Raw genomic sequence first — 25,563 nt, 5'->3', positions numbered from 1 at the left:
AACATTAACTGAATCCTTGACAGAGAGGGAGACAGGAGATATTGAGGTAGAGAGGAAGGTAAAAGTAAAGGGAGAGAGAGAGAGAGAGAGAGAGAGAGAGAGAGATAGCCAAACAATAGAAAGCTTTATCATCTAGAGGAAGGTATAACCAAAGGTCAGGTGTTATTCACATGCACATAGACACAGCCAAGACTAAGGCCAGGAGTAGGCAGGCACTGAGGGGCTGACATAAGGCCTTCAAACCACACACTGATCCTAACTATTTAGCTAATGAGCTTTTGTTTTGTTTTGACCTGTATTGCACAGACCTATTATAGAAGGCCCTCATTCCCAAGTAAGTACAAAAAAGCTATGAACAGTACTTACTCTCATGGTGGACTGTGACGTACAGTTGGCTTGACTACTGCTGACAAAATGTAAGTTGCTTTACATAAGAGCATCTGCTAAATGATATAATGCAATGTAACATAAAGTAATGTAACACCTTGCATTAAGATGACCACTATGAATTCAACAAGAAAAAACATAATGCTAAAAGTCACAAAACACAAATGTGTTTTGTTGCCTCCTCAGAAATGCTACATGCACGGTTTACAGGTGCAGTTATTAAAATAATTTCAAAATATTATAAAGGGGAGTTATAAGTAGGAATGGATTATTTAATTTACTTACAAGCTATAATCCCCACGATGCCTTCAGAGTGGTAAGCTGAGTTATGAGCAACTCTGAAAGTGATGGTGGCTAAACAGAACAACTGTGTAGTCACTGTGCAAGTCATGGAAGGTGTGTGTTAATCACCAAATGTTACTCTGTATGATAGCCATCATTTAGCAGCACCCAAAAAGCCTATACTCAAATACAGGGCAATGTGAATATAGTGGCTTCACACAGTACAGCAAGCTCAGGAGGAAGAGACTAGAAAAAAAACAAAACATAAACCATAAAGACTGATAGGCACAAGTCTAATCTTCAGAAATGTCCACATTTAAAACAGGACCTCAGTGATTTCTAACGCTTGTTTTATACATAACTTATTCCTACAGTTCATATTTGAGATAACTGCCTGGAATAGCATCAATAAAGTCATAAAACAATCTGCAAACCTTATTAAACCCAAACAAATGCTTGTATTATATTACTCTTGGCTGTATCTGATAAAAATCTATTTGTGTCTAAGGACACAAGGTGACTCCTTGCAGTGAGTACCGTCTGATGTTGAATCCCATCATAGCAAGTGTGAGGTTAGTTAGTATTAAGAGGAAATGACACAGTAGATGCTTATCTGTTCCTGTAACCATGTGACATGTAAGCTGACTTAAAATAAAGGTTAGGCTTCAGTTTTGCAACACTGAACATTATTTCTCTTTGCAACTTATTTTGTACACAATATTTTGTGTATTGACTAAGCATTATGTTAAAAAAAAATGAATATAATCATTTGAGATCAATTCAAAATGATAAAGAAGTGTATGAGCACAATGCTAGGTGGAAAATGAGTTTATAGTTGGCTTATGTTTTCCATATTCTCTATAGGCTGTGCTTTTATACCGTATATCTTTCAGTGATATTCCCATAACTAAAACAGCTTTGGGGTTAGAAATATATATATATAATAACTATTTAACTGTCAATACAGGTGCAACATAATTCATCATCAGATAATCAGTGAGTAAACTCATACTAAAAAAACATTTTAAAAAGCGACAAAAGGAGTAATTACATCATGGAGTGATCTATTATCTAGTCAGTACTGTCTTACTAAATATAGTACAGGAAAAAAAAATCTATCACAAGACCATGAAAGAAGTGTGAATGTAACTGAGATATTTTTGATCTCCCAACTTATTGGCTGTGTGATAAATGATGACCCCAGGATATTCACATCCCTGATATAACCTTTGAAATGAGTGTTTATGCATTTTAACTTGTTGTATATTGTACAGATTTTGCTCCAACCCTTGAATACGACTGACGGGAGTGTTTCCTGAACTTGTAATGCTTATGACCCACGGGACCATTTCATCAGTGATCTAAAGGTAGCCACTAAAAATACTTGGTTACGGTTCGATGGAGTTTGTCATTCCCTCAATACTGCACCACAGTGTCGTTTTTTAAAGGACCGCAAGAGGTCGCTTAGCTTTAAAACGGAACTGTAGGTCATAAAAATCTGCTGCGCAAACAGTCGTTTTTTGGAGGACAGTCTCCTCCTTTTTGTTATGTAGTTCATCATCCTAAAATATTGTGTAAATGTGTGTGATCTCATTGAAAATTGTTGAATATGCTTTGGACTGTCCTTAAATAAAAATCCTCTGTACTCTGTAGCATTGTATTCTACCAATATAGGAGTAAAAAGTATTCTCATGGCCTGGACAGCTCAGTGTCGACATTAAGTACCCCTGGCTCCTGTGGTAGAACAAGAGGAAAAGGTTTGTGTCCCTTTGTAATTTGTGTTTTCACACTGATGTCATTGAGAGACTGACCTGGAAACAGTGGGGAAAAAACTGAAAGTGATAGACCAGAACATTTTCCAGGAGTCCAAATTGACTTTCTAAAAGTGTCACAGCTGGTCTGCTTCGTTGTCAATACAGCAGTTTTCAAAGCTCCTGCAGAGTGGATACATGTGACTTTTTCAACAAAACAGAATTCCTCTTTAAATAATTCTAAATTTTAAATGGAAAAGATGTTTAGAGATTTTTTTTTTCAGATTTCAGATTCAATATGCAGCTGTTTGAGCGCTGAATCACAAAAGTCCTGGCTTCTCGCAGGACTTTAGTATCACAGTTCATTGTTGCAGGTTAATAATTCGTCGACACTCAAATTCCATATAGTACAAATAATATATATATGTGTGTGTGTGTGTGTGTGTGTGTGTGATTCCAGGGATCTCTTTTAGTCACACTTCATACGGGCCTTTCAAAAAAGCGCCCTTTGAAGTCAAGACAGGCAAACCAGCCCTCACTAAATTGGAAGACAATAACTGTACAACAGCAAGCAGGCCTACACCTCTGTTGTTACGGATCAGAGGATTAATGACAAGAAAAGATAAAAGGCCTCACTGCTCAAACTCTGGTGAGATGACGGTGGCTTACACAACCACACTTCTCACTTCATGTTCTTTCAACTGTACGTCAGGTGGACAAGCTACATCTCAAGGGTAACCCACCCTAATAAATTATTACATCTGATGAAGTGATAATGCGCTTATAGAGATATGGAGGCAGTCCAAGGTAATAATAGCCCTTGCTGAGATATACTCTTACGGTTATGAGCACTCCTGAGAACAAAAGTCCACCTGCAGTGAACCTGCTTACCCTGTTAAACTGCATCTGAGGAAGATTTCCATCAAGGCTTTGTCTGCACAGTGTTCATCAAACCTTCATATTACAAAGAACACTCTTTACACACTATGTATGTGCTCCTCATCTCTATACTTTGTTAGATGGACTGACTTACGCATTGCTAGAATGGTAACAGAGGACTTGGCACTGAAAGTAGTGATAATAGAGGAAGGCTACGATAGGGTCAATGATCTCTGATTGAGACATTTTGTTTCTATAAAAATACACAGCGGTGGCTGATACAAGACTTTTAATGTTTAACAGATGGCTAGAGATCAACTGGCTGACGAATGTGGAAGTAATGTTGTTCTTTTAGTTTGCATACAACTGGAGACCAAAAGGTTGTGGTGGCTCAAGCTTTCCACCTTGTGGTGATCAATGTTGGGGTGGTTACTCAGAAAAAGTAATGCATTACATAATACTCATTACTTTTTTTTTTTTTTTTTTTTTTTTTAAAGTGATGCATTACTTTACTCAGTTATTCCCTGTAGAAAGTCATTTGTGACACAACTCGTTATCCTCTTTCCCTTCCTTGTCTTCCTTTTAGTTTAGTACTCTTATTTTATTCATTTTATAACATCATTGGTACTTGTTCTGTTTTTATTTTTGTTTGTTTGTTTGTTTTTTGTTGTTTGTTTGTTTGTTTGTTTGCTTGTTTTTTTTTACTGTTTTTATCCCAAATGCACATTCAGATGTAGCAAACACAATTTCTTTGTACAGGCTTCTGTACAGTGACAGTGAGGACTATTTTATCTTATCTTATCTCACATTACTTATGCATTACTCCACAACATCACCTTAGATGCATTGTCACGTAACTGCCAGTTAACAATATAATGTTAAACCTTAACATGTGTTGCAGTGTAAAGTTGTTTCTGGCCTGACCACAGATTGCACTTTACCATCACATTCTTCTCCATTTGCGTGACAAATTTTGAGTAATATGCACCCCTCAAAAGTTGTAGACTGCTCTGCCATTTTGTCCTATCTCTTGCAGGAACTCCAAGTGAGGTGACGACTTGAGAGGTCAGTGGTCAGGCGACTGTTGTGCAACCATGAAGATATTTGAAGAACTTACATAACGCAAGCAACGCCACAATTGTTTGATTTGTAACCATAATGTGATTACTGAATTTAGGAGCAGTAACGTGTTACATTACTGCATTACATATGAATGTAATGTGATTACAGTAACGCGTTACGACCCCCAGCACTGGCATGGTGGTGATGCACTGACTTGGGCTTTGGCACCTCTCTCCGTGGTGCTGAAGCCATCCAGTGATCGCTCTCTATCAGTGAATCACACGCTGGCCACATTCCAACGTAGTAAACCTCACTCAATAAGCTGTAAAAACACTGAATATTTCCCTGTTCTTTCTCATCTTGATACGTCACTCTGGTTATCAGGACCAAATTGAGAAGAAGGCCTGTGTTTATGGAGGACTAAAAGGGACAGAATGAAATAAATAAATACATCTTTAAATAAATACTTAAAAGTGTCATTAATTAATTAAAATGGGAATTAAATAAATAAATGTGTCATTAAATAAATAAATATGTCATTAAATAAATAAATGTGTCATTAAATAAATAAATGTGTCATTAAATGTGTCATTAATTCATTAAAATGCCAGTTCATTTAATGTAAAAACATATATATATTTATTTCATTATTTATTTAATTATTTCATGGACCGGTGTTGCAGTGCTTCATGAATTAATTTTATCTGTCAAACTCACCCATCAAAGTCAGTGGGCGGATCCTAACACCTGATTGGTTACCCGGCACAGCAAGCCAAGACAGATCGACTTCAGATAATCGATTGATGCAGAGCAAGTAAACATATTCTAGAGTGAAAGTTTTTAACTGTTTTGCTTAACCCAGACGCTCAGGTTGCATAACCTACAGCCGAGAGACTTTACTAAACATCAGGTAAAGCACGCTGCAAGAACTGAGGCTCTCTGCTTTGATGTGGACACACTACGGCAGCACGGGATTTTACCTGCGTCTACACCGGCAGTCACCAGGGAGAGGAGGGAGCGCAAGCGGTGCAAACGTAAACAGAGGAGGGGGAAGAGAGCCGGGATCCACGCTAGGCTACAGGCTAAAGGCTACAGGCTACAGGCTAAAGGCTACAGGCTTCAGGCTAAAGGCTAAAGGCTACAGGCTAAAGGCTAAAGGCTACAGGCTACAGGCTACAGGCTAAAGGCTTCAGGCTACAGGCTACAGGCTACAGGCTAAAGGCTACAGGCTAAAGGCTACAGGCTACAGGCTAAAGGCTACAGGCTACAGGCTACAGGCTAAAGGCTACAGGCTACAGGCTAAAGGCTACAGGCTAAAGGCTACAGGCTACAGGCTAAAGGCTAAAGGCTACAGGCTTCAGGCTACAGGCTACAGGCTACAGGCTAAAGGCTACAGGCTACAGGCTAAAGGCTAAAGGCTACAGGCTTCAGGCTACAGGCTACAGGCTAAAGGCTACAGGCTAAAGGCTAAAGGCTAACCCCTCCAGACCAGCAGGACCGTGGCTCTTGCTCTCTAATGTTCGCTCCCTCGACAACAAGCTGGACGAGCTACGCTTGCTAAGACACCCGCAGGAGAGAGACTGCTGTGTGCTTGCTTTTGCGGAGACATGGCTCCATGGAAACATCCCATCCCTGCAGGAGTAGAGCACTGAACACTGTCAGAGACCCCTTTCCCCCGCTCCACAAATACTTTGAGCTGCTTCCATCAGGCAAACGGTGAAAAGCAAAACCGCTAGAATGAGCAACAGCTTCCTCCAGAAAGCTGTTAGACTTTTAAACTGCTGACTTTACCATCACTCGGGGATCCTAAGTGAAAAACTCTATCTCATTTTGTGTGCACTACTGCTGTATGTGTAGCTTAATGACAATAAAGCTTGATTTGATTTGATTTAATTTGATTTGATATTCTGACACACTTGGTGGCGCAACCTTTACTCGGTTCAAGCAAATGGGGGATTTGCAGGAGCAAATGTTACTGCGGCGCGCGATGCGTGCTAGATAGGTGCAGCCACAAAATGTGAGAAGTTGCCCAGAACTACTCAGAGAAGCAGTAACTTTAACTGGAGAGGCTCTCAGCAGAACTCCTCCGGCTCCGGCAGACTTCCAGGCTTCAGACCTAAGCAATCGATTGGGCTAGATTCACGTTAGTCCCGCCCACTGACTTTGATGGGTGAGTTTGACAGATAAAATTAATTCATGAAGCACTGCAACACCGGTCCATGAAATAATTAAATAAATAATGAAATAATTATATATATGTTTTTACATTAAATGAACTGGTATTTTAATGAATTAATGACACATTTAATGACACATTTATTTATTTAATGACACATTTATTTATTTAATGACATATTTATTTATTTAATGACACATTTATTTATTTAATTCCCATTTTAATTAATTAATGACACTTTTAAGTATTTATTTAAAGATGTATTTATTTATTTCATTCTGTCCCTTTTAGTCCTCCATATGTGTTTGCCTAAGGGTTGTTTTTCTACAGGATGGATCAATAGAGGAAAATGACTGCCCTGGTTACCCGGTGTTTGAACTCGGATGACCACTTGCTACATCTCTCATTCACTCAGTCACAAGTCAAATCTGCATATGTATCGATGTTCCTAGCCTATCACAGACTTTTCCATTTCGTCAATATAATTACACTAATCAAAAAAAAAAAAATCACATTTTTATCTTTTCTCCATGGTACTCATTTTTTCTGACCATATTATACTTTAAGTATTGTTTTTGTTGTTGTTTTGTAATGAGTCCACCCTCCACGTCTCTCAGTCATGTGGCATTTGGCCTCTTGTGGGTCATCATTGTAAACAAGAATTTGTTATCAATTGACTCCCACAGTTAAATAAATAAAAAAAAAAAAGCTGCAGAAGGAGTGTTTAAAGTACCTGAGAGATTAAATCACCGGTTCAATTCTATGCAAAACAGCACACAAAAATGCCAGCATCGAGTCCCTGAGGCAGGCCAGACATCAGCTATCAGAGTTTAATGATTACCGCAGCTAAGAGTTGGCCAATCGGAAAAACAGACACCCAGAGGTCAACGGCTTTGGTAAATGTCTATTGATCATCTGCACAGGATTCTGCATCCCTGCATAGCTAGTTCAGCTGGTAAACAGGCAGAGAAACACATGGTTCTCTACGGCTGATAATCCCTGCATATTTTGTTTATAACTTCCAGGGTTTTGTTGGTATCAAAGTGGAATATTTGTTTTCCAGTGAGACAGTATGAAGCCAACGGTGGTTCTGCTGGCCTTCATGCTCGTTTTGGCCACCACTTTTGCTGCAGAGCGTAAGTCTTTCAAGTGCTCCTTCTCTAATTATACTAATAATTTCAGCTGCAACACTCTGTTCAAATTAATCAGATAGCTCATAAATTATTATATGGGCATGCTGCACCTAAAAATAAACGTCATAAGCTGAACATCAAAGAAAAGCATGTGAAATATTTTATCGCTTTTGCCTGTGAAGGCTGTTGTACTACTTTTACCCCCTCTTCTTGTCTAATGGTAGAGAAGTATAAAGGTAACACCAGCATTTGATAATACTGAGTATATAAATAATTTAACATGATGCCCCTGCTGCCCATACAGTATATTGTGATCAGTGCATAAGCATTGTACAGTTTTTCTCAAACATTTTGCCTTGCAATTCGTAAAACGCATTAATCACAAAAATACACACGCATGCACGCTTGCGCTGTTTGAACAGTTACCTTGGATGCACCAACCTATCTGGTGCAACAACAAACTCACCTTTTTTAGCCAAATTACTGTATCTTTGACGAATGCCGAGTGTCACAATATAACCAGTCTTGTCATCCCTAAGCCACCTTTAAACATTGTTTCGGCACAGCAGAGCATTTTGTATCATAGTAACACAACAAGCTGTGTTTCCACAGAGTCCTGTGTGGGTCACTGTGGCTCCTTCAACGCCCAGAGGAAATGCCAGTGTGACTCCATGTGTGTGTACTACGGAAGCTGCTGCGGAGACTACGACACTGTCTGCCCCAAGAAAAGTCAGCAAAACAAATATCTGTCTTTTGTTCTACCATAATAACATATTGAGGCTGGTGAGCAACATTGCCTCCAACCCCAAACATATCCTGAACATTGAATATGGACAATGATGCCATCAAATCAGAGATAAAGGGCTCCATGTTTTAGTATGGTCACACTGAAACACACACTTTTGTGAACCAGTCAAGCCTAAAGTTAAATAAATGAGGAGCGCAATCCCAACTGAAATGTACACTGAAGTGCCTTAATATCTGCACTAAGTACTGTCCTCAGTGACTGTAATGTTATGCAAATGCATCTTTGTTTCTTGTCCCACTTTCTTTTTTGTTATGTACTGTTACAAACGGAGCTGCTGTTCATACATAAAAAATTTAGACTTGGTAAATCAGTCAATCAACCAGTGAATCAATAATGAATAGAAATTTTGGTACATGAACGAATGCAGGTTTTCCTTTTTACTGAGGGCCTTGACTATACTGCACTGTAAAAGTAAACAAACATAACTACTTTGAATGTGATTCTCGAAGGTCAAATATTGTGATAAGGGTTAGACTTCATATAAAAATTCATAATACTCTTAAATAATATGCTGTCTACTTCTGCTCCAACAACTCCTTTGTCAGGGCAAAATACACTCTTTTTTCTGCTTGACTCCCACACAGTTAGCCCCCTGGCCTTGAAGGAGAAACAAATGTATGTGACACAAACTCCTGTGTGACGTTAAGCTCCTCTGCTCTTCCTTCAGTTGCTCGTGGAGACACCTTTGAAACACCTGAGGAAATGGCTGCAACAAACAATACTCCTGTTGATGCTGCCACAACTCTCGCACCGACCTTCAACACGACTACAGTACCTGCCACTACCATCCCTCCACCCACCACCACACCTGGACCCACCCTGCCCTCAGACCCCGACGCCATCCCCTGCAGTGGTCGGCCTTTCGATGCTTTCCTGCAGCTGAAGAACGGGTCGATCTATGCTTTCAGAGGTAGGCCTGCAGTACGGGCACACAGGAGAATTTGTATGTTTATCTACATTTGTGTGTCTCCTGCATTTCTCTGCTGTTGCCTCTCAGTTCACTTCAATTCAGTTCAATGCAATTATATTTATAGAGCATAAAATCTTTAAAAATAAGCTATCTCACAGCAATTTACAGAGACCCAACAGACTTTGACTCATCCTATGAACCAAAATTTCCCCCAAGAGCAAGAACATTGTGACAATGGCAAAGAAAAAAAACCCTTTTAACAGGGAAAAAACTAAAGCAGAACTTGCTGGGTGGGCAGCCATCTGCCTCAACGGGTTGGGTTGAGGGAGAGAGAGAGAGAGAGAGAGAGAGAGAGTTAGGGGACATACAATATAATGCAGAACATAGTACAATGCAAGTTCCACATACAGATGTATAGTAATTGCGATAATAATATCAAAGTATACCAATACTATTACTAGAAGAAGAAGAGGAAGAAAACTGATCACTAGTAAAACTAAATAATACAAATAATAAGGACAGTAAGGATGACAGGATTAGCAATTAATAATAAATACAATGAGAACTGTAGAAGGTCAGGATCATAGAGGCCTGTGGTGGATTACTCTCCATTAACATTGTAATTAATAAGAGCAGCTTATCTCAGAATAGGCTACACACAGTCAGGGGGGAGACAGGAGATTAGCCTGTCAGGATAAGTTGAGGATGTGGACAAGGCAAACAACACTGAAGGAGAGAAGATGGGAATAAATAGAAATGATCAGTATTTCAATCAGCTGAATTTAAACATATATGATAAAACTGCTGATATACCACTTCTATAACCGCTCTGCCCAGGGAAATGTATGGACGTTATCAGGACATCACAAAAGCAGAAAATGACGAGGAGACAGCATCTATTTCAAATGTCACAATAAATGAAAGGCTTATTTTGGATAACTCTCCATTAACATTTTAATTCATTAATGAGAGAACAGCTTATTTCACACTACCATTTTGTGCATTAAATCTGTCCACTATGTATGTTTTTACTTTATTGAATGGTGATTTGAAATTGCTTTAGGAGCCTGTGAATTTGTTCAAACCCATAGCAAGTTATCCTTCATCTTAACCTAAAATATCTGAAAAAAGGGAAATAGCATTGGTCTCATGACACCTCTTGCTCTGCTTTTCCCCCCAGGTGAATATTTCTTTGAGTTGGATGAGAGCGCTGTTGTTCCTGGTTACCCCAAACTCATCAAGGACGTGTGGGGAATCTCCGGCCCCATCGACGCTGCCTTCACACGCATCAACTGCCAGGGGAAAACATACATCTTTAAGGTACAGTCTCCATCTTTCTGCAGGCGAGAGCTTATCTTGCCTCTCTGCTGCAAATCACAGTCAAGTAATGCACTTTTTTTTTCATTTGGCATACCTTCAATCAAGAGAGCTGTGGATTTCTTCACCAAACTGTAGATGGATTTGTCTAGGGTATCCAAACAACTTACAGTGCAACACAACTCAATTTTAACATCTTTTTTTTTTTTTTTTTTTTTTTTACTTTAAAGTTTAGTACAATTTAGGGCAAACCTTTCAGAAGATCTAGACAATAAAAAGCTAAGCCTCATACCAGCAAGGCCTAACCTGCAAAATGCTGTGCTGCCTTATAAGAAACACATTGGGAAAGAAGGTAAAAGAGACCAGGAAACAAGAATCAGGGATTTTCTGAAGAAAAAAAAACTTTCATTTAGCCAGCAGTCACAGTCCTGGTTGATCATTGGAATAACATGTATGAATTCATGATATGTGTTCCCTAGTTTTTGCAGTTTTGACGACAGCAACACCAAGACATACATGGCTTGTATTAAAAACTGAGCCTCACAGTTGTACCATCATGCCTCACTGCTTTGGGTTTATGGCCTATCAGGGGAATAAGTACTGGAGGTTCGAGGACGATGTCTTGGATGACGACTACCCTCGGGACATTTCAGTCGGCTTTGACAAAGTTCCAGATGATGTTAACGCCGCATTCGCCATACCGGCACCGGGTCACCACGGCAAAGAGAAGGTCTATTTTTTCAAAGGTAGTGTGTGCAGATGGTTTATGGTATCAGCATTTTCAAGGTGTACCTCCATCTAATGTATGCTGGAATAGGCTCTGGTTCTCTGTCATCATGAGAAGGAAAAAGTGGGTTAAAAAAAGAACTGATGGGAAACGTACTCCTAATCTACTGTAAAATGGCCTCATCACCATCCTACAACATACATGTTGAGTAATCGTGACGATGGAGTGAGAGGTGCTTATTTATGACACGATAAAAAATCCCATTGCGAAATAAATTAGCTAAGCCAAGAGACGATATCCAAACTTTTCAGCATAGAAGAATAATGAGCCAAGTTTAACATGGGAAGTAGCAATCAACTGACATTTATTGGGCACTGAGTATAGGTTTTATACATCAGTTGCAAATTAGATTATAAGATTTAAAAGTGTTACGTTTTTAGGTTAAAGGTCTGTGAGACCCATTTTGTGCAGCTAAGACATGTTTTTCTGTCTGCAGGGGAGCAATATTACCAATATGAGTTTAAGCACCAGCCGTCCCATGAGGAGTGTATTCGCATGACCAGGTCCTCCCCATCGGTGATGTTCACACAGTACACAAACCTGTTCTGTGACCAGACATGGGAGGATCTCTTCGCAGATCTCTTTAGAGGCAGTAAGTCTCGCCTCTGTGTCTGCCTGTCTGTGTGTGACTTATGATCTTTAATTTCTTAATTACTACACTGTGATGTGTCCGCATGAGTAGCTACATGGCTGCTAGTGAGTGTAAACATGTTAAAATCTCGCTCATCCTCTCTTTGTCTCTGAGCCCACGTCTCTCTTTTACTACATCTCTCCTCCTGATTCAGTTGAGGGTCACCACAAAGGTCCTCATTTCATCAGTCGGGACTGGGTGGGCATCAGGGCCCCTGTAGATGCTGCCATGGTGGGACGTGTCTACCTCGGTCCCAAAACCACACCCCCTCCTCGTCTGGTGGCGAAGAAACGAGCCAGTCGCAAGAAGAGGCCCAGCAGGAGACGTGGACAGCGAGGAAGGCAGAGCCGCTCCCTGTTCTTTGAGGATTTATGGAGTTATGTTGATTGGTTTGCTGACTACCTCGACTACAGTGACTACAGCGACTACAGCGAGGTCAACACTGACAGCACCACACACGAGCAGAGGAGCATGCCTGTTCAAAATGTCTACTTTTTCAAGAGAGGTAAGTATGTACCATATATCTTAAATGTATTCACTATCCAAAATATTCCAAATGAACCATTTCTCCATTAACAATCTGTTGGTTTGTGTGTTTGTTTGCCAGATAAATACTACAGGGTGGATCTGCAGACAAAACGTGTGGACTATGCCAGGCCTCCTTACCCACGATCCATTGCAAAATACTGGCTGGGCTGCAAGTATGAAGAGACATCTGATGTTTCACGGGCAGAGAAGAGATAGATGGATCGACCGAGTCAGTAGTTTCAAGAGGAATAATGAGGATGGATTCACTCTACAGGCTCTTAGTCTCAAAGTTAAATACAAATCTTTGTAATGAGCATCTGCTTTCAGTATTTAGCAATTTGACTGGTTAAAAGCACAGCTAGCTCCTGATAGTTTTGTCCTTAAAGCATTCTCCAAAGCGTAAGAAATATCAACAGTCTCCTCTGTACATTTTAGAGACAGCAAATAAACTTTAGAGATTTCGTTTCTTCAACTGCCTCAATGCTTTCTCTGTCCAAATAGAATATGCAGACATGGACATACGCACAGTACCTGCACACAAATACACACACACACACACACAAGGGAGAAAATCAGGCCAGTATAGACATAACCCACAAACAACTGCACTTGTTGGGGTGATTATCTTAAGTGTTCATGTGTATTTATTTATGTTTTAAAAATTACCTTCTGACATTTCAAACCAATAGGGAGAGCTACCGAGACCACCAGAAAGACAATAAAGTGATTTGTCGCTCCTGATTGACTATGAATCAGTTCTCTACATGTACTCCATGTTCTCTCTCCTGTTCCATGTCTCCTGATCTGAAAGCATTGAACCAGACAGGTGAAAGCAGCAAAATGAGTCAAGTGGGAGGTTGCGAGTAAATTATTCAAACTCCAGCAAGTTTTCAAAAATAACATTATGACATAATAAACTGTGATAAAGATAAATGAAAGTGCTTGTTCTCTCTCAGTTTTTCTCTACCACACACACAAACACACACACTCATGGAGAGAGACATGCACATCTGCTGGTGTTTGCCCTGTCCTTTGCCCTTTGGGCCTGATAGCATTTGGCATACAGAACTTAGAACCACAAAAACCTCAAAACACATACTGTATATCTGAGAACATAACACACAAACACAGAAACAGATGCATAAACAGGGGCACAGACTCACGCACCTGTTCAAACAAAGGTATATTCAAATTTATAACTTCCTTGTCACGTGCCAAACCTGCCAACACAGACCATTTGGGTATCAAGGACTGTCTCATGAACAAAAACTCTTCTTCTTGTTGGGACTGGCAGGGTAGAGAGTGTATATCTGCAGAGAACACACCGAAGAATTATTCAATGTTCAGTAAGTGATCGGATGTGTTTTAAGTTTGTTATTTAATCAAAATTGCCTAATTCCTCATGCATCAGTTGCGGCCAGTCATTTCCTGACAAGGCGTTTGGTAATTTTCCTCCTCAGTTAACATACCACAGTTCTCCACTGTCACCACCAGAGTGTGATTTCCCTGGAGGGGGCATCATAAGCCACCACAAACGAGTACATGTCAATATTCGCAAAATAAACTGATGAAGCCACAAAATTAATATTCATGAATTTGAATAGCGACACAAGCAGCCAGAGGATATGTAGTGCAAAATGAAATAGATGCAGTTTTATCTGCTTTGACATCAATATAGAAACCATAAATTTTCCAAGAAGACATCACAGGCCAGCAGTTTTGGTTGATGAGTGGACCTGCCTACAGCTCAAAAGAAGGTGCAGAGGACAAACTTTGACTGGATTCTACAGGAAGGGCATGACTCATGTCGGCCATAATAATAATGACGACAAAACATAATCTGCATAACCTCGGGTAGATGCACTCATGAGGGCACTGTATCAATGAAATATTATAAGAGGAATGTACTGGAACAGGCTTTCCTGGGTTCAGTCCATATGGTAATAATAGATATTCAAAGCACTGAAGGCCAGTTCACAAATTACGTATTGCACTGAGAAAGTTTCACAGTGGCATAATCTATCCCTTTAGACCTGGACAGTTATGATATACATGCACCCAAAATTGGGTGAATTTTGTATAAATGTATTGCATTATTATTACTATTGGTACTGGTTAAAGAGTAACTAAACTTGATCTGGCAGAAATAAGAACCATACAGACTCACCACTATTGTATAAAGGCTGAATCTACATGGGTCACATTTCAATTTTAATAAATAGAATTTTAAAGGTGCCCTATATGCAAATTTGAAGGGCAAATGAGGTAAGGACTGTTTAGACTCAAGTGACAAAAATCTGAAACTAGCATGTCATTTATGAACTCCACATTTTATACTTATTCCACATTTTTTGTCTTTTGAGTGTGTAGGGTCATTGATTCATTGCCATTTTACATAGTACTCCATGAACGACTTCAAATTCAGCAATTCATCAAGAAAATTAACGCTTAATATTAACGCTTTATATATATATATATATATATAGATAGATAGATAGATATAGATATAGATATAGATATATATAGATAGATATAGATATAGATAGATAGATATAGATATAGATATAGATATAGATATATAGATATAGATATATATAGATATACATTCAAAAATGTGGACTCACAGTAATGCTATGGCACAGGATGGTGGCAGCCCTGCAGGCATCAGGCTTGCAGGAGCCTGAATCACTGCTGTCAGTCCGGGGGGAAACAGGAGATTAGCCTGTCAGGATGAGACCGATGCAGCAGTGGTGTGCACAACAAGAAAGGACTGTGCTGACAAGGATAAGTTGAGGATGTGGACAAGGCAAACGCACAGAAGGAGAGGAGGCAAGATGGCAATAAATAGAAATGATTGGTATTTCAATCAGCTGAATTTAAACATCTGGGATAAAGCTGCTGAAATAACACTGTAACAGCTCTGCCCAGGGAAATGTATGGATGTTATCAGGACAGCACAAACGCAGAAAACGATGGTGAGACAGCATCTATTTGAAATGGGATTTACCAGCTATGTCACAATAAATGGCATGACAATGCTTGTGGTGAATAACTCTCCATTAACATCTTAATTAATTAGTAAGAGAACAGCATTTTTCACACTACCATTTGGTGCATTAAATCTGTCCATAAATACACTATATAACTCTCAAAAGTCAACTTTCAAACAATATTCATATTAATCAAAGTTATCTAAAAGCTGGAAAATGTTTAAAAAGTCAACCCTGGACAGATCAAGAAACAGACTCTCCCTTCTGAGTGTGTTAATATGTCCAGCAGGTGGTTGCTGCCCTGGGAAACCTGCACCACCTGCTGGACACAAAGTAGGGCAACAGGCACATCCCACATCAACCTGTATTAAGGCCAAAAAAACCCAACGACAACAAAACAAAGAAAAAAAAAATCATGGTCAAGATGCAAACACATTACTACGGTTGTTTTTTTTGTTTTTTTTCCTTATGTGTTTGTCTTCGAATGCAACAATATCATAAAGTCCCTGAAGCTGTTCATTCTGCATTCTGTCAACTGATTGATAGCATACTTTAATTTGTCATTACTGAAATACACAGAGCAGTATTCTGGCCTCCATCTTTTGTTAAAATTATCATTCTGCGCTCTGTTAAAACATCACTAGGCTGTATTTATTAAGCTCATTGAATGGTTTTCTCTCTGCATTCTGTAAAAACTCATGGCAATTTGTCACTCTGAGCTTGTGAGTGTGTTGTTGCCTAGGGGTAAGACCACGTTGGGAATGTTACATAATACCAATACCACATATCAATTCCTGATTACATAATTTAATGAGTAATGCAATCCATAGTCTCAGCTTAGCCTCTAGTATCTACAGAATACCAAAGTAAACAGAAAGAATAAAATAAAACCAACTTCTTTCATAATGTTTCTTATAAATATGTAGTTTTATTGAACGTTGTCCCTTGAACTGCCAATGCAACTGCTTTTTATTGGGACCAAAACCAAAAACATTTGCCAGGTAGTCTGTGAGACCCAAAATAATCAAGAATGTGAATTATTAATGGGAGTGATTCACTAATATGTGCTGGAAGATTGTGCAAGAAGAACAAGAAAATGGTTCAGTCCAAACTGGCTCTAACTGGTGGTTGGTTCATCCTGCACCTCTACTATGCCAAGACCCTAGAAAACACCAGTGTAGGAAGCAGTTTTAAACATTTTTTAGTGAGACTGGTGCCATGGTGGTTCTCAACCCAGTCAGGGACCTGCCGTTCCTGCAAGTTTTTGTCCCGGCCTTTCTCTTACACACTTTCACAGATGCCCTGTTCACGTGAATCTGCTTCAATCAACCAGCAATAAGCGGTACAAGAGTAGAGCTGGAACAAGAACATGCAGGACAATGGGTCCAAGAGAACCAGGCTGAGTACCTGGGGGACATGGGGAGCACACCTGTGACAGTGTGATAGTTATTATTATTATTATTATTATTATTATTATTTTATTATTATTGTTTTGTTTTTTTTTTACAAACATTTTACTTTTACTGTGTTTTTGGGTGCATGTGTACAGCAGGTTCTTTTCTCTTCTTCATGCCCAACAACGCACCATTAGTCACGGTGCAGTAAATATGCAAGAGACTTTCAAGCATCACTATGGAACTCAAGAGCCTTAATATGTCTTCAGTTTTCCCCTCTAGACCTACATTTCATCCGGTCATGGGGTGGTGTTCACAGTATTTATGTACCTACGTGTATGTGTGTAAATTTCCTTGTTAAAGGATAATAAATAATCTATTTATCCATCTAAAAATTAAGTAGAAGATCAAGACACTGCCCCTCAAAATTTCTTAATCCATGCACAGTTTCCCTTATTTTTTCACTTGTCAGCTTCAAGCTCTTGAATTTCAAAACTGTGTCTTTTCAAGAACAAATTCAGATACTGACTTTGATGATTAAGTAGAAAATAACCTACTGCTCAGCACCTCAGCTACTCTTAATTACAAAGATCTGTGCTTCAGCTGTTAGATAATAACTCCAGCACTGCCAGTAGCAGAAAAGAATATAACCCTTTTTCCGTCAGATTTGGCGGAAAAACGCTTTCATTAGTTCCCTCTTGTACTGACTGTGTCAAAAAGGCACCGCTGGGATTCGAACCCAGGATCTCCTGTTTACTAGACAGGCGCTTTAACCAACTAAGCCACGGCGCCACGTGACGTCGTGAGGCGAGGAAATGAATATGAATTCACCACAGGCAGTATATTTACTACTTTTTTATTGTGCAATTTTCTTATAATGGCATCTTATAAAGCTATTTAATATGTGAAATAACAATGTCTGAATAATTTATGCATAGTCCATCTTCTATCGTGGGATATTTCTTCTATATCTGTCCATAAATACTCTATTATTTACAATACAATGTGTGCAAGTAAGTGTTTTTTTTTTTTTCTTCACATAAACTATGCTGTTTTTCATCAGTCATCCCAGGAGATAATCAATCATTGCAGCAGAAATTTCCAAATCTGTCAGACTGAAGTCACCCAGCTCTTGAAAATACAGCTCGGACAGGTCATCCAGAGCCGCAGCCTCCTGCTGCTCCCCACTGGCGAGGCTCGGCTGCTGCAGCGCGCCTCGGACGCTCTCCTTGGGCACGGGATGCCCGTCTGTATCGCAGCGGCTGCCCATCGGCTGGGATGTCTGCGCACCTCCGAGGAAAACCTCAAAATCCTCTGGGAAATCCCATCCACTGAGTGCACTGTGCGGAACTGCTTCCGCACAGTGCACTTCGCCGCCATACTCAGTGAATGCTGGGTTTTGGTAATGGCCTTGAGGACCTGGTCCATGCAGGGAACCAACTGTGGCCTGATCTGCCGGCACAGGGGAAGTGGGTGCGGGTAGGGACATCGCTTGACCCCCAAATAGAGTGGAAAGCTTGGTCGACTGGGGTAAAGTCGGAGAGGGGTAGCTTGGTGCCGACGGCTGGCTGGGAGTAGAAGGGAAGGGATGGCCCATGGAACTGGTTGCTGACATGAAAGGGAACTGACGGTGAAAGTTGTCTGGTGATGGCCTTGGTGCCTCTCTGGTTGGTTTCTTGCTCTTGAAATAGCGCGCTCGTCGATTTTGGAACCAGACCTGTGAAAAATAACCATTGGTTGTGGTTAAATACAGTAGAGTTCTGAATGGGGTCCTCCAAAATTACGCATGCAAATATAAAGCACATCTCCATCTCTCGGGTCCAAAATCTATCTTGTGGTTACAACGCTACATAAATAAAGACAATCATTTATAGACAGACGTTTGGGAGCCTAAAAAAATCCATTATTTGCCATCGTACAAACTAGGCATCTTTACCTGCTCCACTTGTCTCTGAGTTTTTGTTCCAAGGTTTGATTTCAAATGATATTAAGTGAAGGGACTCTGCTCATATGATTGGGGTTGTTTACCTGAATCTTGGACTCTGGTAGTCCAGTAAGAGATGCGAGGGACTCCTTCATTTTAATGTCGGGGTACTGTGTGAGGGAGAAGGCCCTCTCCAGCTGGCTCAGCTGCGCCTTGCTGAAAGTCGTGCGCTTCCGGCGACGCTGTGTGTCCGTCCTGTGCATCCTGTGAGGAGCATCATGAGGAACTACAGGGAGAGAACAAAATGTTATTCACAATCACTGCGAAATATTGCACTGCACCCCACTTTGACATGAGAACAGGCACAGGGTAAAGTACATGACACGTTTGGAAACTGACTATTATTACAACAGTAAACGTCAAATCAGTTTGATGCAAGCAGGCAGCCAACAGTAAACTGAGCATGGCACCAGGCCTCCCAACAGACAGTTTTCAGGCCAAGGGGAACCAGTGTTAAGCGAAATGAAGTAACTCACCTCTGCTGAAGTCTTGTGCGTAATCATCGTTGTTGTTCATATCCAGGCATGCAGTTGACCAGTAAGGCCCCGAGTAAAACGCGCTGGCGCCAACATAATCCAAACTGAATGCCATTTTGTTCCACTCAAATCCAAGGAAACAGCACTGTCCTCTCTATCAGTCCGAGATGCGTGTGCAACTGATGAACATGTGGAGGTGTAAAGCCTTTTATACTTGGCCCTCCAGTCCCCCGGGGACCCCCCGCCCGCACTTCCCAGTGGATTTACAAACGCGTGCCTTTGATGTGATACACGGCTTTTAACGACTGTCCTGCTAATAGCTGTCTGCTTGATCCTTAATGTGCCCATTTACCCCTAGACGGACACTGCCTTGTCCCAACCTGCAGAGGTGACAACTCACTCAAGCCTTAAGTTCATGACGAAATTATTACATCCATTTGAATCCAAACCTAAAATTGTATTTCTGGGAATATGTGAAACAATAAACAGGCTTACTGATTCACAAGATACATTATTATTTGGTCATCATGATTAATTTAGACACAGGCAGGTTTTCAAACGATCACGCACAGACGTACAAACTTGTAGGCTACTTAGAAACCTGTTGACTCTGTATGCGTTTCTAATGGCTCCAAATTTCTGAGAAGTTTTACTTTGCTCGCTGTCATAATGATATATTCATAATGCCATATAGTCATAATACATTTAACCTTAAAAATGGACTCTCTTGAACTAATGTATGGACCCACACCTTGTCTTACAAGGAACAATCACGCTTTGACACATCATGGGGAGCTCAAAGCGAGGCCGGTGGCTACAGATCTCAGGTTGCAGAAAGCGAGTCTAGCCCACATCCTTCCCTCTAGACCTCGTTGCCTCCTGGTGCGCAGAAAAAAACGAAGCTTCAGAGCACAGTGGAAGTGTATTGAGGCAGCTCCAGGAGTGTGAGGCTTCATTCAAACATAATGTGTGGAGGTGACAAATTGGACTACTTTTTCTCCTTCCTGGTCGGCTGCGTTTCCACCGATCGAGACATCAAAACGCCGAATAACGCAAAGTCCAATGCGCAGAACTTCCCAGGCTGGTGCCAGACTGTGACCTGCAGGCCATTAGAAGATGAACCACAACATAGGCGACTTGTTTACAGAAAACAAGCCAAACAACAACATTTATCAAGATAATGTATTATTCCAAACCAATACATTTCAGTTAACTCCAGGCTGTTGTTATTTGTTTATTTGCTTATGTCTGGAGTAGCATTAAAAGTCTGTTACACACAGAACATTATTTACAAAATGGACTATTACTTCTGTTGTGATCCAGGGACAATTACCTGAAATGGTGTTTTATTTTACGGTGGAAGAACAGTGTAAAAAGCACTTGCCACACGAATTTGTGTGCGTGCTTGGTTGTTTGCATGTTTGAGCCAACCATGATTGGAGACAGCACCGCAGCAAATGGAATGTCCCACTGTAATCAAAGAGTTTATGAAAACATTTCTCTAAAAAGTAAATTGGTCCTCCACCTCGTCCAATTTAGGGTAATGCGGCCTAAAGTGTCGTCACATGTCACCGCGTGATGAGGCTGTTAACAGAATTTGGAGCTGCAGCAGCCAAAAGCCCCACTGGAGATTAGACATTATCCCTGATGAGTGGGCTCAAAGTAGCAGCGAAGTGTTGCACATTCACTGTCGGCTCCGTGCATAATGAAGCCACGATGATCATAACTTCAACTACTGCTGGCGGTCACATGACCGACATTAAGACAGCGCTGCCAATACAACACATCGATACCAAGCTTGTCAATGCGCCAGGCAGCAGGCAACCGAAACCGGGTCACATGCTCCCCAAGTCCGTGATGGTCCTCAGGCTCCCTTTGACATTTCTGACCTCTGTGACCCCTGAAAAAAATGCCGTGGTCACGTGGTCACATATGTTTCATGCACATGGCCTTTACAGAGCCCATGCCCAACATTTTGCATAATGTTATATGTTTATGGTGACGAGAAATAATATTTTCTCTCCATAATTTATGTTCTCAGTGTCTAAAGGGCCTTAGTAATTGTTGCTGTGGACAAACAGAGAACAGGGCAAACAGCAACATCTACCTCTAGGCAGCATTATTAGACAATGTAACATATTTTATTAAACCTAATTGGCTTTTTTAGTGCAGTGCTCAGGTTTGAATTTTATTCTGCATTTTCCTAAAGAAAATTGTGTTTTTTCTCAGTTTTCTAAGGAGGAGCCTAAAACATAAAATATGTACAACAACAAAGCCTTCACTTTGGAAACACCAGCAAATATTAATACAATAAAGATATTAATATAAGTGTTTAAATATTACATTTTCTTAAATTCAGTAATATCTGAGGTTGCTTTCTGCTTAAGGTTTGCTAGTTTACTAATGAAAGAATCAAAGCCTGTGGGTACAATTGGAAACATTTCACCGTGGCTAAGAAATCTGCAGTTCATCAGATATTCTGCTGTTTTAAATATTTATCCAGCAACTTTTTCAAACACCAGCAAAATATGAGCTAACCCAGGAGTACAGTGGTGGTTTTCAAAATAGGGTCCCAGGACCCAGGGGTCCTTCAGGGCCCTCCAGAGGGTCATCAAAATGAGGAATAATTTGAATCCACTATTATGTGTTAATCTCACCACTCTTAATTTGTGTGTATATGACATCTGAATGTTTTTATACTCATACCAAAGTATCTTGTCATGTCAGAGTCGCCATATAAATCCCTTCAACATGAGGTTGTGATTGGATTATGTCCAGAATATGAAAATGACTGAAATCCTGCTGTCTTAGAGTCTGTTATCCTATCTACATGAGTAACCTGCCATAGTCTTTTATGTGTAATATGAAAACAGGAGTTATCATCCCTTTGGCCTCTATGCTACTTCACCATTAGCTTCCACACATGAGAGTTCATATTATTCTGCTTCAAAACATATTTCCTCAATATCACTGCTCTGTGATTCAGTGTGTCTTCGGAATGCATCTCGTCATGAAATAAACTATCAACCCTTGTTTCAAACTTGAGGAGAAGTGCCCATAGCAGCACAGTTGGACTGTATACCCAAAGGTTATAGGAATAACATACAGCATATTTTGAAAAAATCAAGTTAAGTTTATGGAATAAAATGATTACACAAATAACTTGACAGTGTCCACATGTCCAGGCGCAAAATGCAAGCAAAATGCTGCAAAACACAATATGTGATTTCATTTACACTTATTTGCAATAGTTAACCTGGATTAACCCATACTTGGAGTGACTCGGATTTCTTAACATGTACATATGTATATTTTTGATCTGTTGTTTGTTTCCAAGATTGCAATAAGAGGAATGGCTCAAGGATTTTAGGCTTTTTGAATGGCCAAACTGTTCTTAAGGGGATTTCTCCTAACTTCATATTGACTAATTTGTCTACGATGCCAAAGGTCAAAAAGCATATCTTGTGATGCTGCCCGTTTTGGTACAGTTCTCTTTTTCTTCCCTCAAAATCCATGTTTAAACATTTTGCAGCAATTCATTTTACATTGACTTTGTGAATTTGTGGTCTGTCTGTGCCCCAAACTATTTCCCTGACCCCTCTATAAATGGTTGGATTGGAAATACACAGATCGTGCTCCTCTGTGTGTCTGAATGCCTCAGTTTGTACCTCAGCAGCCCAGGTGTGCACACAGAAAACACGGGTCTTCTGTGTCCACACTCCTCTTCCACAAACCCAGATTGACACTCAGGTGTGAATGACGCTTTGCCCTCCTGTCCCTCACCTACATCCTTGCTCCTTCCTTCACAATACACAAACACCTTACCACGGCCAGCTGTTTGATGTGGAAACTCTGTCCACATTTCCTGTCATCCTGAGAGATTTTTGGGCCTGATCCATGTGCTGGCAGAGGAGGAGGGGGGGCACTCCTCAGCCATTCCCCATACTTCAATCCTCTGGGCCTGAGAAATAGAAGCTGAGTGTGATTCCAGCTTGGCTGTGGATAAAACTATGAAGATCTCCATAAGGTAACTAGGGAAAGCACAAGACATGATTTAATGCACCTACAGTTGCCAAAAAGATAGATATTACGGCTCGAAAGGAATGCTTGGGGCAAGAAATTGAAATATTATGTCAGCGACTTGTACAGCGCTGAGATCTAGCAGGTTGGTGTGACTTCAGCTTGGCTTTGGATGAAAGGTGAGAAAGCTGCACAGCGAGAAGCGAAGAGCAGAAAATCCTGCAAATTTTAGGAAGTTATCAATATCCAGTGAATGAATTGTGAGTTGAGGATGGTGCTGCACTGGACCATTTCAGGGTCAGAAATGATGTTTCAACTGTGGTTTAAGTGAAAATACTGGGTTAATTAATTTGACACTGTTGAGCTGCCATATCACTAATTTAGATTTTTCATTAAAAAATATGATGATTTGATTTACAAAGTTTGGACTCATTCACTCAGTATTTGACACATGACTTTGACATGTGACATGACTTTTTATTATGTATATTCATTTTATTGCGTATTTGTGTATGTGGAGTTACTCATTTTTAATTATTTATTTTTTTGGTTTGTTTTTTCCTGTGAGGCACTTTGGAAATACCATTTCATTAAGTTGCTATATCAATAAAGTATTTATTATTATTGACATTGTTGCTGTTTTAAGATATGTATCAGTCAGCCATGTAATGTAAACAGTATGCCTGACATTTATTTTCACAGTTAGGTTATACATGTGGTGCAATGACGCCTTCAAAATAATTGTTAGTGCTTATTTTCTTTCATCTTTCTTGTTTCATGGAAACTTTAAAACATATCACGAGTGTATAGTCTTTGTTAATGATAACGTTTGTGTATACCTCTATTATGCAGTATACCTGCATGTATTATGGAATTTCTTATAGCTATAACTCAGTTCATTATACTTGTGTAATAGATGTGTATTTATGGGATGCATTGTTTTCAAAGTCCTATGCCATATTTTTGTTTCTTTTCTTTTTTTTCTTTTACTTTCTTTTGTTTTTTTTAAGCATTTCTCCCTTATATTCCCCTGCTAATTTTATTTTGTGTCTTTTACAAAGCTACTTGTATATGCCAATAACCAAACTAAATTAGGCCTTTGTTTGACAACATGTACAACTCAAAGACATTTGACGTGACCTGACTTAGCCTTTGGGTTGGGATTTAGACCCAGCGTAACTTGTTTTTGATTTGGGAATGAGACCTGCCTCTGAAAATGACTCAGGAGCTCTTTGGGATTTGGACCAGCTTGGCTCGAGGGCTTGGTTCCACACCCGGATAAGACTATCACTCCACGAATTGTGATGTTGGAGTGCATCACATCATCCTGAAACCTGCAGGCTGAGTGTGACTCCTGGCAAACGATAAAAGATGGACACATCCAGACTAAAGAATGCAAAAAAGAATACTAATCTGGAGCAGGATTTCATTTGATGTGCCATATACACAGTCTCTGAAGGTTTGATGGAACAGAAACAGTTCATGTGGCTCCTACAAAAACTTAAGTTCATTCATATTCAGTCGATTTGAATTGGCCATGTATACACGTGGCTCTTTGCCCTTGAGCGCCTATTGGTAGCCCACGTTATTTCTCAAAGTAATTAATAAAAAATATAGATTTGTTCACAATCTGTTATGAAGTCAACTCTACTACGCTGACCCCATCCACCAGGCAGTGTGATTATTCTTTGCAGTGATAATGATTATAGGCCTCAACATTAAGCTGTACTCCTTTCATAAGATTCACAGCTTCTCATGTTTCAAACACTTTTTGAAGACATGAATGTGGCAAAATAGTCTTCAATCCTAACTAAGGGGCTCCTGTACATGCTCTAAAAAATGTTTCTTTGGGCTGGTACCATAGCATAAGCAAAGCTCTCAAGCCTTGCATTTCAACCTGTTCACACACCACACTTTGTTCTCATACAGAGAAATTACCAGGATAACGCCCACCAAGTTGCGCCGCTATTTTTTATAACAGTGGAACAGGTAGAGGAATCAACTGAGTTCCGGGTAGAGTTCAAAAGGCCCTGCCACGCACCAGCTAA

At 40.1% G+C, this 25,563-nt stretch overlaps 1 protein-coding gene and 1 non-coding gene across 2 annotated transcripts; one reads left to right on the top strand and one right to left on the bottom strand.

The window, feature by feature from the left end:
• Positions 1–7,431: 7,431 nt before the first annotated feature.
• On the top strand, positions 7,432–13,589 carry vtnb (vitronectin b). Its single transcript, XM_030069757.1, has 8 exons — positions 7,432–7,673; positions 8,283–8,399; positions 9,146–9,388; positions 10,569–10,708; positions 11,295–11,451; positions 11,929–12,084; positions 12,278–12,628; positions 12,731–13,589. The coding sequence occupies exons 1-8, from the start codon at positions 7,610–7,612 to the stop codon at positions 12,865–12,867; spliced, it is 1,365 nt and encodes a 454-aa protein (XP_029925617.1). The 5' UTR covers positions 7,432–7,609; the 3' UTR covers positions 12,868–13,589.
• A 4,164-nt stretch (positions 13,590–17,753) lies between these two features.
• Positions 17,754–17,827, bottom strand: trnat-agu (transfer RNA threonine (anticodon AGU)). The gene has a single exon. It is a non-coding gene; the product is annotated as a tRNA-Thr (tRNA).
• Positions 17,828–25,563: the final 7,736 nt, after the last annotated feature.

Source organism: Myripristis murdjan, chromosome 14 (genome assembly GCF_902150065.1).
Source record: "Myripristis murdjan chromosome 14, fMyrMur1.1, whole genome shotgun sequence".
Classification (NCBI taxonomy): Eukaryota; Metazoa; Chordata; class Actinopteri; order Holocentriformes; family Holocentridae; genus Myripristis; species Myripristis murdjan.
This window is presented reverse-complemented; position numbering and strand designations above follow the sequence as displayed.